The sequence below is a fragment of the Lycorma delicatula genome, chromosome 1 (genome assembly GCF_047948215.1).
Source record: "Lycorma delicatula isolate Av1 chromosome 1, ASM4794821v1, whole genome shotgun sequence".
Taxonomy (NCBI): domain Eukaryota; kingdom Metazoa; phylum Arthropoda; class Insecta; order Hemiptera; family Fulgoridae; genus Lycorma; species Lycorma delicatula.
Genome location: NC_134455.1, coordinates 399,168,893 through 399,188,384, shown reverse-complemented (window position 1 = coordinate 399,188,384; position 19,492 = coordinate 399,168,893). Strand labels below are relative to the sequence as shown.

At 32.6% G+C, this 19,492-nt stretch overlaps 1 protein-coding gene across 2 annotated transcripts in view; it reads left to right on the top strand.

Moving 5' to 3' along the window:
- The window catches only part of vtd (RAD21 cohesin complex component verthandi), a 76,333-nt gene that overhangs the window by 16,165 nt on the left and 40,676 nt on the right, over positions 1–19,492 (top strand). For both annotated transcript variants that reach the window (XM_075353950.1, XM_075353949.1), the window contains exons 5-7: positions 121–280; positions 2,862–3,069; positions 10,705–10,946. In XM_075353950.1, coding sequence (XP_075210065.1) covers positions 121–280; positions 2,862–3,069; positions 10,705–10,946 — 610 coding nt within the window. The remainder of the gene's footprint in view (positions 1–120; positions 281–2,861; positions 3,070–10,704; positions 10,947–19,492) is intronic.

Genomic DNA, 19,492 nt, shown 5'->3' with positions numbered 1-19,492 from the left:
ACTTAAATTCATGCCTTTTTCCGTATTTAAGGTGGTCTCTGTCCCAATTACCTTGGATAATTACGAGTCTACTGTACTATATTTATGTAATGATATTTTAATTATTTATTTAACTTGCAGGCAAACTTACTCTTCAGCGATGGTGTAGATCACTTAGAGAAAGAGAAGGAACCACAACCTTCAACATCTGCTGGAGGCTTGATATCTAGATCTGCTCTTGAAATCGATGCTCCAATAAGAGATGATGGTTTTGGTGGAAATCTTGGTCAAGATATTATAAGTAAAAAATTTTTTCTTTATTATATTATATTACAATCTTTAGTAGTTTCAGAACTAATTATATTTTCTTAATAATATAAAGTTAAAGGTTTTACTATTTGGAGTAATATTACAAACGTTAATGTTTTCTGATCAAATTTAATGATGTAAGTAGTACATAGCATTTGTCAGACAAGTGTAACCTTCTCTCAAGTGGCATTAATGGAGAGACTTTGTCAAGCTCGCTGTAGAAAATCTAGTCAAATCAGCTGTTTTGTACGAAAACATATATATAGGAGCTGTTTTCATAAAGGAATGACTAACTGTTCCACCTGTCCTTTTGGTCTACCTATCTCACATGTAGTGTGCACAACTGTATATCGCCTTCTATAAATCTGATATGATTTAGATTGTGCCAAGTCTTGTTATTCTTAATCCCTTTTTATTTATCAGTGTGTCAGCTGCGGTTATAAAATTTAAGGACAGTTGCTTGAACTTGTCTAAAAATTATAATAAAAAAAAAAAAATATTAGTATGGCAAGCAGATAAAACCATTTTCTGGAGATGCTCAGTACAAATGCTACACACTCACATATACTATTACTTTTTTCTGTGATCGCTTTTCTCTATCACAGGCTAGGAAGTTGGGGCCAGTGACAAGCAAATTCTGCTCTACTGTCACATACAATAGTGTAAACAAGAAATAACTTTATACAATTTTTATTTTGGACACAGCAGTATCTAAAATAATTAGCATTATTTAATATATACAGACAGAAGGCTATCTCTTTCTGCAACACATCAATTCCACGAACACATGCTTTACCTGTGTCACTGATATATATACAAAATAAGATATCTCAATATTCTGTACTAGGTGGTTTATTTAATAGAATTTAGATATATGTATGTATATCAAAATTGTAACAACTCAAATGTGTTTTATAAACTTATAAGAATGAATTAATTTGGTTAAAAATATCACTTGTAGTAGGGTCCATAGATAGCTAGATAGTAGTAGATCATATCATTAGAGGACATTCAGTGAAAGCAACCAGAACTGTGACATAGGAAAAACTGGATGCTCCATGATGACAATGCACTCTGTCACTGTTCTTTCCTGATCGTGTTGTCTTGTGAGAAACTCACATGAGTTTCTCACAAGACAACACGATCTTACTTCCACGTGTGCCGTACTCTCCCAATTTGGTTCCTGCAGAACCAAATCCCATAGTTGAAAATGTAGCCTAATGAAGACTGCCATTTTGATCCATTGCAGAGATCCAGTGCAAATTGCAGAAATTACTTGCCTTGTTTCCAAAAGTAGCACAAATGCTGCATTGCTGTGAAAGGCAACTACTTTGAGGATGACATTGTGTTCACGTAGATAAAGTAGTTTATTGTCAACGGAGCTAGTCTCAAAACATTTTGATACCCCCACGTTAAGAGGGACTGTTTTTGGTTTTTGTGCTTCCTGTTCATCATTATAATTAGTTAAATGTTGGAATTACCAGGGACCTTAGCATTCAGCAAAAGGTCTTTTACATTGTATATTTACTGTCTTTGTTGGAACACTTTGTTATGTGGGAATTTGTTCTGAAGTTGTTTATAACCCTTTCCTTTAGAATCTTGATATATCCATCACTTTTCAATATACCATGTACTGGAAGTAAGAACAAGGACCTTCAGTTGTGAAACAACCCCAAAACAATTTTTTTCTGGGAATGTTAAACTGTTTATTGAATATGAGCCGGTGATGTATTTTCATCTGATGAACTTATAGAACCCTTTGCCCCTGAATATAAAAATTTGCATCTATCAGAAAATGTAACTTATTTCCAGTCTTGTTTAGTTCAGTTAGCATGTTCTTTGGCCCAAAAGAACTTTTTTTTGCACATTGCTGGTGTTAAAAGCTGCTTTTTAGCTGGCTGATGAACTTTCCGTCCAGCTGCAAGAAATTAGCATCTAATAGTTGTCACATGTAAATCTGTTTCACAGGCTGTAATACTCGATTTAAGTTCACGGCAGATAATTTTGTGTCAAGTTTATTTTTTTCACTAAAAACTGATGCTGTGATAAGAGTATATGATTTATGGTTATGTTTGGCTTTTCTTTGAGGTGAAAAGGAACCGGTTTCTTTAAATTGTTTTCTAAGGTAGCATTCACTCTCCATAAACCAATACCATACTCAGAAGCTATTTGTTGTGTCATTCTTATATGCTGAGAAAGAGAAACAATTTTTTAATGCTTTCTTGAAATTGTCTATTATCTATTTAAGATACATAAAACAGGTTTTGTAATAAAAAAAAGAATTAAACTTTCACAAAACACTATTAATAACATGAAGATTGCTAAATAATCAAAGAATCACAGACAATTTAAATGATAAGTGTGGTCAAGCAGTATAACCACAACATTCAATAAACAAAAAGAATTCCCTCTGTTCAAACTAATTTGCACACTGCTGTGTATATAACTAACTTATAAATATTTATAGTTTATTTTACCTTGAGCATTGTAATTTAAAATTAAATTTAAACAGTTCTTATTAAAAATATTTTGAAAATTATGTATTTTTTTATGAATCTGTGATGTTTTTGCAGCTGGTGGTCTGTTTGAAGGGGGGTTGTTTGATGATGCCCCGATGGGTGAAGTTACACCAGTAGAAAACAGCTCTATTGCTCCTGGTGGTGAACAGCCATTAGATGCTATACAACAACCACCCCCTGATGGTGCTGCTACGATTGCTCCTGAAAGTGAAGAAGATGAAGATGATCATTTTGGTGGTCCACCCAGTGTTGGAGGAAATAGGTAACGATAATTACTTTTTACATCATTGTCTGTTTGGTTATCATGATGTTTAGGGATTTAAAGTAATGCTGTTGAACCGTAAAATGAGTTTTTTTATATTTTGTAATCTAGCATCCATCCTGACCCCATAGGGGAAGACACACTCGCCTTGTGATGATCCTGGCTGCCACACCACCCCCTCAATTCCTAACCCTGATGGGCTTTACCGGAGGTCCGTTTCTAGACTCTCAATACCTGATTTCATATTTCAGTCATCAATAAAACCTCCATCAGGATGGCACCGATGCAAATTGCATTGAAAGACATTTTCATAGGCGTTTAAACCCATCAACTAACGAAAGATATTTTTCAAATTCGCCTAAACCAGATCAAAAAACTGAAGGTCAATAAAAATTTAAAAATTTAGGTATAACAAAATATTAATCTCTAACCCTCGAAAATTGTTTGCAACATTGCAATCTTGACCTGCCATACCAAAGCATCCAAAATTACACATAAATCTACCCACAGACATACTAAACAACAACCGAGTACAATTGCCAGGTGCGCCTACTGTGGCAGAAAAACACCCTAATGGGTCCCTAGCTACCCAGGCCACTATACTACGAGGGTTTTTTTTTCAAGGTCCGATCGGTCACGAAATTAAAACCACAGTGAAAATAAAAAAAAATTTTTTTTGTAATAAGTACTTACATAGTTACGTTATTTCTCCACATAGTCGCCACTCCGATTTAGACATTTGTCATAGCATAGTACCAACTTTCCAATACCCTCGTCATAGAATGGAGCCGGCTGTGTTTTCAGCCATATTTGTACGCCGGTCTGTAGCTCGATGTCTGTGCCAAAATGTTGTCCTCCTAGCCGGCGTTTCATGAGAGCAAAGAGATGAAAATCGAATGGAGCCAAGTCCGGGCTGTATGGTGGGTGATCAAAAACTTCCCAACCAAAACGCTGCAGGAGCTTCTTTGTTGCTGCAGTGTGCGGCTGAGCATTGTCATGGAGAAAGACATGCCTGACGACAACATTCCTCTCCGCTTATTCTGAATCGCCCTTCGTAGACGTTGAAGAGTCAAGCAGTATGAAGCTGCAGTGATGGTCGCTCCACGTTCCATGAATTCCACCAAAGAGAACTCCATCCTGGTCCCAGAACACAGTAGCCATACACTTACTGTTGGAGAAGGTTCGCTTGAACTTCTTTGGTTTATTGGGCAAATGAGAATTCATCTGCATTGTTCTTTTGTTTCTTCAGTTTCGAAATGGACCTGTGTCTCATCCCCTGTGACAATTTTGTTCAAAAAATCTTGTCCTCCATTGCGATAGTCCTGGAGAAACGTTAGGGAGGTGTCCATTCTCATTGTTTTGTGAGGTCGGACAGCATCTTGGGAACCCATCTCGCACACAGTTTGCGGTACTCAAGTCTCACTCAATGGTGTAGAGAGCCGACCTTACAATTTCAGGAAACGAATCGCTCAATATAGAAATTGTGAACCGACGATTTTCTCAAATCCCCTCATCCACTCGCTCAACGAGATCATCGGTTGACACTCACTTCCCTTCCTGACCGCCTGCATCATGAACATCTGCACGTCCTGCTTTAAAGTTCCTGTCCATTGTCGCACTTTGCTGTCAATCATTGAAGTTTTACCGTACACATTACTTATTCGTCAATGAATTTCAGCCGCATTACACCCCTCAGCCTGAAGAAATCAAATTACCACACGCACTTCACATTTGGCCGGAGATGCTATTGTTGTAGACATGTTTACGTGCTGGCTGCGTGTTCAGAACTAAACGAAGTGACACGGCGTGATTGAAGACCATACTATAGACACTGCGTAACACTTATGCGCAAAGGTTCATCTGTTTTTTGCGTGGGTTTTTATTTCGCGATCAATCGGATCTTGAAAAAAATAACCCTTGTAGACAACATCCTCTGCAGTCCTTTCAAGTGACAAAAACCTTAAAAATCTTTCAACAATGCACCGCCACTCAAGACTTTCTTGTTAGCCCACAGAATCAGATTCGAACCCATACCCTCAAGCTCCCTGATCACCTCTGCGCCTCTAAACTCATATTTTGGGCAGATGTACAGCACATTATATGGATCATCCAATAATAAGCAGTTAAAATTCATAAAAAAATAAGTATAGGAGCCATACTGACTTTTTAATGAATTTTCACCCTGATCTGTGATAAATGTCCTCCTTCACTGTTTATACAATATTCTGCTGCGTTTAGAATTCTTTGGGTGACTGTAACATGTTACAATTGTTTCATATAATTTCAACTGTGTTAATAATTCTTGTTTAGTTACTATGATTTCATATGATACTGCACAAAATAGACTATTGATGTCAGATGACCTATCATAATTCCTATCTTTTCAAAAATTAGAATAAGCCTTGTCTTGTTGAAAAATCATTTCTTATCTTGTTAGTAATAGAGCATATATTAAAAAAGATGGCAAGTTATTTTCTAAGAAATTAGGATTACGTTTCATGTAAGGTGATCTTCAAAAATAAATTCTCTAGTAATATGATGTTCATCATATTCACCTTACCAAACATTAACATAAAACCTGTATTGGAAATTACTTTTACTGTGTCATATGGATGTTTGTTAGTTCTGCAAATTATTTACTCGGAGGATCTTTTTAATTAACAAAGACTTTTTTGAGTCTATTCAACAAATTTCAGGTCAAAGGCCTTATGAAATGACCAAATTTACCCCTTAATTTAAGTGTAACAATTTCAGTACAAGTTCCATTTTATAGTTGAATCTGAAATCAGTCAAAATTTTTCTCAAGCAATAATTTGAAAACTAAGCATTTTCAGACCCTTGTCTGTATAAATTTTTCTCATTATTTTCACTTTAGAATATGTCCATACATTCTTCCCTTTTCTACACGAGATAGTTTATCCGTTTCAAAATAAAATTCTTTTTGACGTTCCTTAATCAATAATTTAATCAGTAAACGTATTATCACTTATTGATTGTGGCAGTTATATAATGCATTCTTTCTTTGTAGAAAGAGGTCCATTAATTCTGTTTATGGTATCCTAATCTTTATTTTGGTTGTTTGTGTTGATGTATACATCATAGCCTTATACAAAGCCCCATTGTACAAGAAGTGTTAGAGAGCTGGTTTCTTTAAAGAGTAATTAGGTTTACTATATTGGTTGGCTTGATGAACAAGATGAAAAGGGAAATTATTTCATTTCTCGTGTTCTCTAATAAGTATTTTTGAAAATGGTGTTATTTTAGAGTGTCTGTAGTATTGTCTGGTTTTACCTTGAACAGTTAGATTATGGTACCTAATTGATAGGTTCGGTGGGAAGAGGAAGGCGACTTTTGGGCAGGGGACTTTAGAGTAATTAACTCAGCGTCAAATAATGGGCAGGCAGGAGTAGATTTCAAGACGCATAGCGATTGAATCATTGTAATAAGGATAAAATCAAAACCTAAACCGACAACGATTGTTAACGTCTATATGCCTACAAGCGCCCATGATGATGATGAGTTAGAGTGTGTATACGAAGAGATTGATGAAGCAATTAAACACGTAAAAGGAGATGAAAATTTAATAATAGTTGGAGATTGGAATGCAAGCACTGGAACGATATATTGCAGCTGATGGATGAACGTAGAAAATATAAGAATGCTAGTGACGAAGAAAGTAAAAGGAACTATCGGCAATTAAGAAATGCTATAAACAGAAGTGCAAACTGGCTAAAGAAGAGTGGATTAAAGAAAAGTGTTCAGAAGTGGAAAGAGAAATGAACATTGGTAAAATAGACGGAGCATACAGGAAAGTTAAGGAAAATTTTGGGATACATAAATTAAAATCTAATAATGTGTTAAACAAAGATGGTACACCATTATATAATACGAAAGGTAAAGTCGATAGATGGGTGGAATATATTGAAGAGTTATACGGAGGAAATTAATTAGAAAATGGTGTTATAGAGGAAGTTGAGGAGGATGAAATGGGAGAAACAATAGTCATGATACCAAAGAAAGCAGGGGCAGATAAATGTGAAGAATACAGAACAATTAATTTAACTAGTCCCGCATCAAAAATCTTCACTAGAATTCTATACAGAAGAATTGAGAGGAGAGTGGAAGAAATGTTAGGAGAAGACTAATTTGGTTTCAGGAAAAGTTGGTTTTAGGGACAAGGGAAGCAATTTTAGGCCTCAGATTAATAGTAGAAGGAAGATTAAAGAAAAACAAACCAACATACTTGGCGTTTATAGACCTAGAAAAGGCATTTGATAACGTAGACTGGAATAAAATGTTCAGCATTTTAAAAAAATTAGGGTTCAAATACAGAGATAGAAGAACAATTGCTAACATGTACAGGAACCAAACAGCAACACTAACAATTGAAGAACATAAGAAAGAAGCCGTAATAAGAAAGGAAGTCCGACAAGGATGTTCTCTATCTCCGTTACTTTTTTATCTTTACATGGATCTAGCAGTTAATGATGATAGATTCGGAGTAACAGTACAAGGTGAAAAGATAAAGATGCTACGATTTGCTGATGATATAGTAATTCTAGCAGAGAGTAAAAAGTATTTAGAAGAAACAATGAACGGCATAGATGAAGTCCTACACAAGAACTATCGTGTGAAAATAAACAAGAACAAAACAAAAGTAATGAAATGTAGTAGAAATAACAAAGATGGACCACTGAATGTGAAAATAGGAGGAGAAAAGATTATGGAGGTAGAAGAATTTTGTTATTTGGGAAGTAGAATTACTAAAGATGGACGAAGCAGGAGCGATATAAAATGCCGAATAGCACAAGCTAAACGAGCCTTCAGTAAGAAATATAATTTGTTTACATCAAAAATTAATTTAAATGACAGGAAAAGATCAAAAGTGTATGTTTGGAGTGTCGCTTTATATGGAAGTGAAACTTGGACGATTGGAGTATCTGAGAAGAAAAGATTAGAAGCTTTTGAAATGCGGTGCTATAGGAGAATGTTAAAAATCAGATGGGTGGATAAAGTGACAAATGAAGAGGTATTGTGGCAAATAGATGAAGAAAGAAGCATTTGGAAAAATATAGTTAAAAGAAGAGACAGACTTATAGGGCACATACTAAGGCATCCTGGAATAGTCGCTTTAATATTGGAAGGACAGGTAGAAGGGAGAAATTGTGTAGGCAGGCCACGTTTGGAATATGTAAAACAAATTGTTGGGGATGTAGGATGTAGAGGGTATACTGATATGAAACGACTAGCACTAGATAGGGAATCTTGGAGAGCTGCATCAAACCAGTCAAATGACTGAAGACAAAAAAAAGAAAAATTGATAGGTTTAAGGATATAGTAAAATAAGTTTCTCCGATTGTCCCGTTCCTAAAAAGTTGTCACATTTACAGAATGTATTCTGTAAAATAACAATGATTAAAACTAATTAATAACAATATGTCTTATGATATTATATCGTAATAATTCAGATAGAAACAACGTAACTTATGTAAATGCAAGGTTTCTGTTTGCTTAAAACATAGTTTTATATATTTTATTAGAATGTGCTTATAGGATTAGTACAGAAAATAGTACATGAGCATTTTTCAAAATTAATATTTAATAAGTTTATTTCATTCCCTATGTTTAATGTATACATTAATAATGATGCTCGATTCCTGTTATGTTTGTTTTTAGTAATAGGAGAATCGCTTTACGTTTTCATAATAGAAAGATGTTTTTCGTTTCCTGAAAGTATATTCCATCTGTTGTTGATTTCAAAAAAATTTAAATAGATTGATTACTCTGTTGCATATCTATTAGTTCTTTATAATTCTACATATATAATCAAAATGTTGGAACGATAGAAAAACTCAGGGCTCTACTCTTCTGTCATGCGTTTATTAATTGTAACAATATTTATTTGCAGAAAAGCTTATAAGGCTTATTTGGTTGCCAAAAGAGAATTAAATGAAATTTATACCGTGTTGGTTTTGCTGAGAATACTGAATCTTTTTAATTAACCAAACTTTATAAGCCACAAGGAAGATCTTTGCAGAACCCAAACAGCCTTATCTCTGTGATTTAATTTTGTCCTTTTCTGCAACTTGTTTCATTTTCCTTCACATCTTCCTTAGATGACATTACCTTATCTTCACGTTTGGTGCTGTGGCAATTTACAGTACAGTCGTTGCAGTCGCTGATTATTGAGATCCAGTTGGATGGTAATTCTGCTTCACCTCTTTAAAATAATTTTATACATCCCTAATTTGGTCTTTAAAAAAGACCAATGGCTCGCCAATTTATGTGAATGAAATAAGGTGTAGTTTAAAGGTTGTGTTGACCATTTTATCGTACTGTATCAGAAAATCCAGTATGATTTTTGAATCCATATCGGAAAATTCTGTATTTATAGGTTAATTCGTAATTTAAGTCCTGTATCAAATTACTTTCTTAAGGGAAGGTCCCTTTGGGAAGTTCACAGTGTACAAGTATGCACAACTATAACAAGAACAATTTGGTTCAATTTAAATGTTTGTTCAACAGTCTGTAAGATTGATTTAAAAGTTACAGAAAATTTTTTCTACCAATTATATTGTGCTAGAAGATGTTGCTGTAAGCTTATTCATAATTGTTAGATTAGTGGTTAGGTTGGAAACACATTACAAAATAGAAATATTTTGAGGGTCTTCAAAAATTAGGAGACAAATTATTATTGAAAAATTATAGTTTATTCAATGGCAATGAGACTATTGCTTCTTTTGAACATTATCCCTGGCTACATTTAAGCACTTGCCCATCTTTCTATGAGCTTTCTTAATCCAGCAAGAATTGTTCACATCAGTTTCTGGGCCATCTTGACCCACTCACTGTTGTTGTACTCAGTACTACATAAAACTCTGAGAAGATCAAACAAACAAAAATCTGATAGTGAAAGATCAGGACCGTAAGATGGATGTACCAACACTGCCAAACCCAACTTTTGAGTAGTACAACAGTGGTAATCATGCAGAGGAATTACACCTTTTGAGAGAGAGAGAACCACAATTCCATTCTTATTTTGGGGTCTTACTTTATTTTCTAGCATTTCAGAGTAATCCTTGCTGTTGATTGTACGTTGTTCTTCCAAATCGTAATAAATTTGTACATTAATAGTCCTAAAACGCTGTTTAATCACGTTACTGGCTGATGCATAGGTTTTGAATTTTTTCCTGGTGGGCAAACTTTGATATTTCCATGTCCCACTGACATTCCAATTCCAGCTCAAAATGATAATGAATCCACATTTATCGCAAGTTATTATGTGATCTGAAAAAGCGCTACCTTCTATTAGAATCCATCATTTATATTCCAAAAGAGGTTATAATAATGGAAATTGTCTTTGATGAGCTGATATTTTCTATGTCACAGATGCTGAACTGAATGTCAGACAGTTTAAGTGTATTTTATTAATTAGTTTTTCCACTGTTGCCATTTGTCTTTTTAATTGTTGAACAGCACATGCATGCATTACATTTAACCAGATTTTATTCCTTCAACACGTCTAGTTGTTAGGTTTGAAGAGTAATTAATTCCATTATGGTTTTGTCTTTGTGTAATTTTATAGTATCAATCATTCTAATTAAATGTTTTATGATAAAAGTTGTGGTGTTACAGTTCTGATGCTGGCTCAAGACCTGTTACGCCTGCTCCAGAACTTCCTGCGGTAGCTGCTGGTGTTGGTCTAGAGGCTCCTGCTACACCTGCCCCCGTAACAGCTCCGCCTATTGATTCACAATTTCCTGAGGTACAGGAAGAAGAAAAAAATGAGATGCAAAATCATGTCGACCAGACAACTCTTCTTCATAATGAAGAGGAGAGCTTTGCTCTTGCGCCTGTTGATGCTTCTGCATTTAGAGGTACAGTAAATTTATACAAATCTATGTAGAATTGAAGTACGATTTTATTTTTGTATGATATTGTAAAATCAAAATGCTTTTTGTTATTTGTTGTTGTTAATTACGGCATATTAAAGTACATGTGCTCACTGTTGTGTATATAAAATAGTTGGTTTTTTATACAATCTAATTCATTGAGGTGTTGGGATGTTAAAAATACTTACAGCACTTTTCTGTGTAGCAAGGTGTATCTTAGTTTAAATTTTAGTCTTAATTAATGTATATATGTAAATGACACTTCAGTTGCAAATTTTAACTAATTTCTTGTTGCTTCAAGTAAATGTTTGTTATTTTAGTTAATCATATTTCATGTATTTTAGAGAGCGCGTGCCTGCTAGTTAGTAATCTCGGTAATCTTTTTATTAGTCACAACTGAAAAAATTGATTTACTTGCACTATTTAGTTACTACAGAAATTGATTTTTTTTTCAGTAGTTTGTCTGTATGCAACTGTTGCTTTAAAATTTTATCAGATTTGATTGTACATTTGCCTACAGCATGTGTTGGGTTTCTGGTGATTGATTAGTAAGAACTGGTTATTCAGCGTAATAGCTTATTTAAAGCTTTCAGATTCTTACCATTTTTTATTTTTCAAAACATTTTTTTCTTAATATTAAAATTAATTTTCAGTTTTAACGATCGGTAGAATAATAGTAGAATTAAATAAGAATTTGAAAGTAGTAATATTTTCTCATTTTTAAAATATATTCTTTTATTAGATGGAACTAGTTGTAACCAACCAGTCTTTGTTAATGACAAAGTAATTTTGGATGTTGGCATAGTTGTTGTAGTAATAATAATCATTATTCTGTTTACTAACTTAACCAATATTTGTATTACATTCTGCATCAATATTAATAAAAAACATTAGGTCTCCATTATTTATTTCTATGTTTATGTATTCAGGACATTTTCATGATTCTGCTATTGCTATATTAATGCTCTTTTTTTCAATGATAACTGCTCTTATAACCATTTTATGTGAGCAATCTCTAATAACCATTTTGCTTTAGTTATTGATAATGAATTGTGAATAATAAAAAATACCATGTAATAAAATTTAATTTTTACTACCTCATTTAATGCAGGAGTGCTTGCTTGGGTAGCCTCATCATCAGCTGTATTTACATTTTTTAAATGTCTGTAGTATATATTTTACATTATCATTAATACGGATGGCCATTAAATTATTAGGATTGCTTCTGTAGCGACATTAATCAAAGAAGTGGAAAGGTTCAAATACCTTCATATAGGTGATATCGTCAACCCACTGGGTTGGTCTAGCGGTGAACACATCTTCCCAAATCAGTTGATTTGGAAGTTGAGAGTTCCAGTGTTCAAGTCCTAGTAAAGTCAGTTACTTTTGTATGGATTTGAATTATTAGATCTGTACAAGACTACACTTCATTTACGCTCATACATATCGTCCTCATTCATCCTCTGAAGTAATACCCGAACGGTAATTCCTAGAGGCTAAACAGGAAAAGAAAGAAAGAAAAGAAGGGTGATATCATCACTATTGCCAGATTCAGCACTTAGCATTTTCTTCCCAGCAGTTCAATAATTCGAATAAGTGTTGTAAGTAGGCAACATTAACAACATAAATTATAAAATTTATGTTATTTATATTTAACTTTACTATTAAAATTAATGCGGTTACAAACAGGCCTTAATAATTTGACAGTACATAATATTATAAATTTTTATTTGTATTTTAGAAAGCACGTGTTGTATAGCAATAAACTTTACAAATTTTACAAGAGTAGTGAAGTTGAAAAAGTCGCTTACATTTAGTTATAATTTCAGTTGCTATCATAATTTTTTTGAGGACACACCGTTCGTTTGTTATGGAAGCATTTATCAAAAGCAGCAGATCTGAGGATTGTGATGCAGAGAAGTTTTTTTATTTCCACTTCATTACTTTTCTGTCCAAAAGCCAGATTTCTGTGTGCTCAAAATAATGCTGAACTACAGATTCAGTATTGTTTATAAATATTTAGCCTGTAATCACGTTTCTCCTTTGAGTTAGTGCCATCAGAGTGTCGGGAGAATTTTACAGAGCATAGTTTCTTTCATAACAAAATTATGGTTTTTCTAAAAATATAACGAATGCGACTGGAAACATTGCATTTCATGTGTTCTTGCAAATACTCTTCTCCTCTTGAGTGACAACATTCACTTTTCTTAATATGTATTAATGAACAGAATTTTAATTCCTGAACTGAAAACAATCCCAAACAGCTTCTTAAAAGACCTTTTTTCTCGGATTATCTAAAACTTGAACTCTACAAACATCAACCAAGAAATGTTGATAAACTGCTGAAGGCTGCTGTGTACTTATAAATTACAACAATATTGCCACAATTGACCACTTCATGTGATGCAGAACATAAATTTGACCATAAATGCACATCTCAAATGAATTCTTCCATTTGGACAATATCATTTTCAAATTTTGAATAATTTTTTTTATGATTAACCTTAACAGTAGTCACAGTACTTATAAATCACAAAACTTTAGTAATCACATTACTAAAATTCTGTACCGGTGATCTATGAATTTTACTGAGCTTTATTTATTTGGAAAAAAATTAAAGGTTAATACTGTTTAGTTTTTTTAAACTAATTTCTTGAATTTTTCTTGATATTAATATATTTTTATATTACAAGTATGTTGGAATTAAAAAAATTAACAAAAACAATTTTTTTTAAAATTCTAATTGAAAAGTTAAAGAAAATGGAAAAATTATCATGCATATAATGTATAGCATATTTTAGTAATTATTTGCCAAAATTGAAAATTATATTTGATGTACCTAAAGAATATGTAATGGAAGTGAAATTTTATAATGAATTGTAGTCTGTTGGACAAAAATTTGTTTCTTGTTTGATTGCCTTGTTTCAACACCAAAATTATTACTATTTCTCAATAAATTGCGTGAAATGAATTCAGAAATAATATCCTATTCCATATAAGGAGATCAATTTATACATGAACAGCTGTTAATAAGTTATATAAGGTGTTTTTAAAGTAAAATCCCTTTTGAATTTGCCACCTATATGTACGATGTAAACAGATGGCGTTTGTGTAGCTTGGTTATTTCAATCAGTAGTCAGCTGTTAATAATAGTTAAGTCATTTTGTTATTAGTTGTTTATATTCATCCCCATATAATGAGCGGTAATTTCTGATCCCACCAAGCGTAAAATACAAGGAGTAATCTTGAGTTTTGATTGCAAAAAAATAATTCTTCAGCTGAAATTCACAGGCAGATTTGTAACATTTACGGACGAAATATTATGAGTGATGCTAAACTAAGATGGTGGTGCCTTTCATTTCGAGAAGAGCAAACAAACGTTCATGAAGGATGTAGCAGCATGTCTGTGTTAATTGTTTGATGAAAAAACTTGAGAAAACCGGCAGTTCACCTTATTGCAATTGTATTTGATGTTTCACGATCTTTGATTTATTAGGTTTTGATTAAAAAATTATGTGGAAGATGGGTATAGAAGATGTTACTCAACACATAACAAGAAAAAAATGTTGCTGGTGCACATGAATTTTTGTAGTATTATGAAAATGCCACACATCTCAGGAATGGTCGAACTGAGATTGTACAAGACTACACTTCATTTACACTCATACATATCATCCTCTTAAGTATTATCTGAACGGTAGTTACCGGAGGCTAAACAGGAAAAAAAGAGAGAGTATTATGAAAATGAAGTTGATATCTGGATTTTTTTTTTTTATTCAAATTTCAAGACAAAGCAGCAGTCAATGCAATGGCAGCATTCATCATGTAAATTAAAGGAGTTCAAACAAAAATGTTCATTAAAGAAGCTATTGGCTACTGTTTTATTGAGACAAAGGATGTCTTTCTCATCGAATTTAGGGATCGCAGAACTACTTTGAATGCCGATACATACTGTGAAATAATCTTAAAACATCTGTAAAAAAAAAAAAAACAGTATGCGATGCTATCGTGCAGGATTTTGTTTTTTCATGGTAATTCCCGGCCATACAAGTTAAATCAGATGATGAAGGGAATGGAAATCTTCAATCATACACTATAACCGTAACAGCTCCCAGTGATTATTTTTCTTCTTCACTTCAATAGTAGCTTGCATCACAAAGGTTTGACAGTGATGACAAATTGAAAAATGTTGTTATTGCATGGTGTAACGTAAAGGTCAATAAAAAATCACTGGATGCGTGAAGAACTACAGTTATATTTAACTACAAATAATAATGCACTATGAATATGCATTAAACAGAAAACTAATTATAAGTATGCATTATGACAATTTTCACATGACCCTTAAAGGGCAATGCGATAAGCCGACTTTCTCTGTCCACACCACACACACTACTATTGGTCTAGTAAATTAATGCTAGTTACCACAACACCTGCTTGTGCTACCTACTGACAGGGGCAATAACCAAACACATGGTTTAAGTCGCTGATGGCAGAATTATTTGAAGAGGGATTGAAAGAGCTAGTGAAACACTGCAAAAATGTGTTGGAAGTTGAAGACAGCTGTTTAGAAAAGTAGTAAATAAATCTAGTTTTTATATGTAATATAAAGTGTTCATATTTTTCAGTTTTGTTTTTATTTCAAAATATGTTTTTTAAAAAGCATATATTTCAGATATATGCATATTAATAAATGCAGAATGGTAAAGAAAATATCACTTTAGTAGTGATTTGATTTTCATTGTTTGAAAATTAAAAAAAAAAGTCACAATATTTATTAATGTAAATTATGACCTATTATGAATATTGAAGGTCTTACATTTACAATTTTAACTGGCACCAAATCTGACAAAAAAATCAACAGTTGTTGCTTCTGTGAGTAAAGGGAATATCTGGGACTTTTTGCCTTGCCTGGGATATGTAGATAATATTGAGGGTAACCTCGGTTAGTGTTCTGTATTAAATGAGGTAAATAACACGAATCAACAATGATTTTGTTAAATGGGAGTGAATAACTGATTCTTATAGTATTTTTCATGTTGATTTCAAATATGAAATCAGATTTCTTCTATCAGGCTTAGTTATTTTCTAATTACCATTCTTATTTTCATGTAGTATCATGCATGAATTCCATAAGCATAGCTTTTGTTTATTTAATACAGTCCCTTAAGTCACACTGATTTGTTAGACATAGAGACATAGTCATTATGTTTATTATTTACACATTAATTAAAATGAACTAGAATGCGACTCATTCTTTTTATTTTTATCCTAATATAAATTTTATCATCCACTCTTTGGTTATTTCTATCATTACATTTACTTATAAACTGTCATGCAGACTAAGAAAATATATTTTTTAATCCTCATTCATGTGCAAATTCTCGTGTGTATAACATACTGTTTTGTAGCTAGCTTTCGTATCTGCGGTTATATGTTGTTCGGTAAAATGAGCGAATGTTTCCTAAATTATTGTGTTTATAAATTATTTCTTTTTAAATAATATTAATTATTGTAACATATTAACAATGACTCGCAGTTCCATTAATCATCATCATAATTGCTTTTCTGAGGTAATGTTGAAGTCTCAGAAAAGAAATATAACTCCACTGATAAAAAAGTCGTATGAACTGTATTTTTAGGTGATAAATCTTGGGCTCCTCGTATTTCCTGTGCTTCTTTTGTTGTGTTGACTTAATAGATGGTTGGCTAAATGTGTCTCGTCACATATCATTCGTAATTCCAATTGTTTGGAGGGAACCAAAGGATCATACTACAGACTATTTTTTTGCGTAATAAAGGTAACTGGGACAGCAGTTAAAATTAGACGTACTGTTAAATACCCTGATATTCCCTCTGCTGTGCAGCCAGTTCCATGTAGTCAAGAGCTTATAATTCCAGTACAACCAGAAACATGGAACTTAGATAAAGATGAAAATGTCGAATCTTGTGCTGAGCTATCAGGTGATGAAGAAGAGATCCATACTTTTTAGAAAATAGATATACTGAACCCCATTTTATTAATCAGTCAGGATTAAATGATCGGTTTGTGATCTAAATTTATCAAAGAATTAAGCACAAATACTGGTATCAAGACTGAAAGGATGGCATTTTTTACAACCAAACACTAAAATAAGTGCTTTCCGTGACAGACAGTCAGAATTTGAATACTTCTTCTCTCGGTACGAAAACTTAGTATACTGTAATGATGCGGAAGCTTTGGATCATATGCATCATCCTGACAAATGGCTACTTTTTATTGACTCATCAAAACTTAGTTTGAAAGCTGTTTTACTTCACATTGGAAATAAATACCCATCAATACCATTAGCATAGGTTGTTCACATGAAGGAGACTCATGAAAATATGAAACTTGTATTGAGCACGATTCAGTACGAGAAATATTTATGGCGTATTTGTAGAGATCTGAAAGTAATAGCACTTTTACTTGGACTGCAACTTGGATACACTAAGTTCTGTTGCTTATTTGCGATTGGGACAGCAGGGATAGGAAAAACCACCGTATAAAAGAGCAGTGGCCAAAGAGAGAGGTACGGACTGTAGGAGAGAAGAATTTTGTTAGTCAGGCATTAGTAAACCAGAAAACGTTTATCTTCTGCTACTTCACATTAAGCTATTTTTATTATTAATCATGGCCCCTTGGTATTGATATAAATTAATTGTATAATAATTTCCACTTCCCAACTATTTTTATTATTATGTCCGAGCGCTTTCTGATATTAACCAATCATCAGGAACATGTACGTGTTATGCAATATAATTATTTCCTTCACAAATTAATATATTAAATGAATATTGAATTTTAAAAACTGAAATTATAAATACATCAATTGATCGTCAAAAGGTAGAAATAATGTCAATGTTGTCCATCATGTCAGTATGAAGCACTCAGTTGTTATCTAATATGTTATCTTGATAACAGTTAAGTGCTTCATACTGACATGACAGACGTCGATATTATTTCTACCTTTTGACGATCAATTTTTGTATTATAGTTTTTGTTTATAAAATTAAAAATTCATTTAATATATTAATTTGTGAAGGAAATAATTATATTACATAACATGTAAATGTTCCTGATGATGGATTAATATCCGAAAGTGCTTGGACATAATAATAAAAATAGTTGGTAAGTGGAAATTATTATATAATTAACATTAAGCTATGGTTACTCAAAAATTTTGTTAAAGCAGTAGATCGTAATGGTTTCAGGTTGTAAAAAAATTCCCTAATATAAGTGCTAAAATAAAGGACGGTATATTTGTGGACCATAAATAAGAAAACTAATGATTTGGAGGTTGCTGCATGGAAATCATTTCAAAATGCGATAAACAATCTCCTTAGAAACCATAAGGCCAGTAACTACACAGAACTTGTGAGTGAACGCCTTTAAAACTACACAGAATTTGTGAGTGAACTCCTTTAAAACTACACAGAACTTGTGAGTGAACTCCTTTAAAACTACACAGAACTTGGGTGTAACATGTCACTCAAAATACATTTCTTACATTTATATTTGAATTTTTCTCCTAACGATCTCGGCATTATCAGTGATGAACATGGAGAGTGCTCTCACCAGGAGATATCTACAATGGAAGCACAGTACCAGGGAAATCAGGACTGAAAAATGTTAGCTGATTATTGCTGGAATCTAAAGAGAGAATTACCTGCAGCAAATTACAGTAGAAAATCCAAAAGAAATAGATATTAGGCGAGTACAAAATGCATGTAATATAGTGTCATATTACATCCACCAAACATTTTTTGTTCTAAAAGAAATTTCAATTACAAAAAAACCGTGCGATAGAAAAAAATCTTTTAACGTATATGAAATGAGTGTAAAAAATACTGTAAGAATCAGCCAGTCGCTCTCATTTAACAAATAAAAAATTTAAGTTTGTAGACCAATAAACAGTTTGTTTTTTGCAAGTAATTTTAATGAATTAGTTCAAATATGTTTAAAAAAATATGTGAGTGAAAGCATTTGTATGTAGTTAAATTATTCTGTTACTTGAAAAATGTGTTTGCTATTTTTATTTTCAAGTTACTGTTACTTAAACAGACATTGTTCAGTTTTTTGAATGTCTAAATTATCTGCTTGCAAAATATATCTGCTAATAAACGGGTAGGCTGGAAAATAATGGTGTTTCTATTAAAATGTTTATTGATCTCAATATTTTGTTTTAACTCTATTATAAATTGATATCAGAACTCATTTTATGTCTTTACAGATATTTTAGATTCGTTTTATAGGAGATTATCAATTTTAAGTTTAACAATACACTTCTTTATTATTTGCGGAGTATTCAAAGTTCAGGTTTGAATTTTTGGATTACTTGTTAGCACTTGAAACAAAACTAATATTGCTGAATTAAATCTAAGGGAAAATTGAAGTTCTATTCCTCATAAAATATAATAATCATATAATTCATATCTATACAGAAATTACGGGATTTATTCACGCCATTCTAAATAATGATTCTGTTTGTATTTGGCTGATTTATTAAATT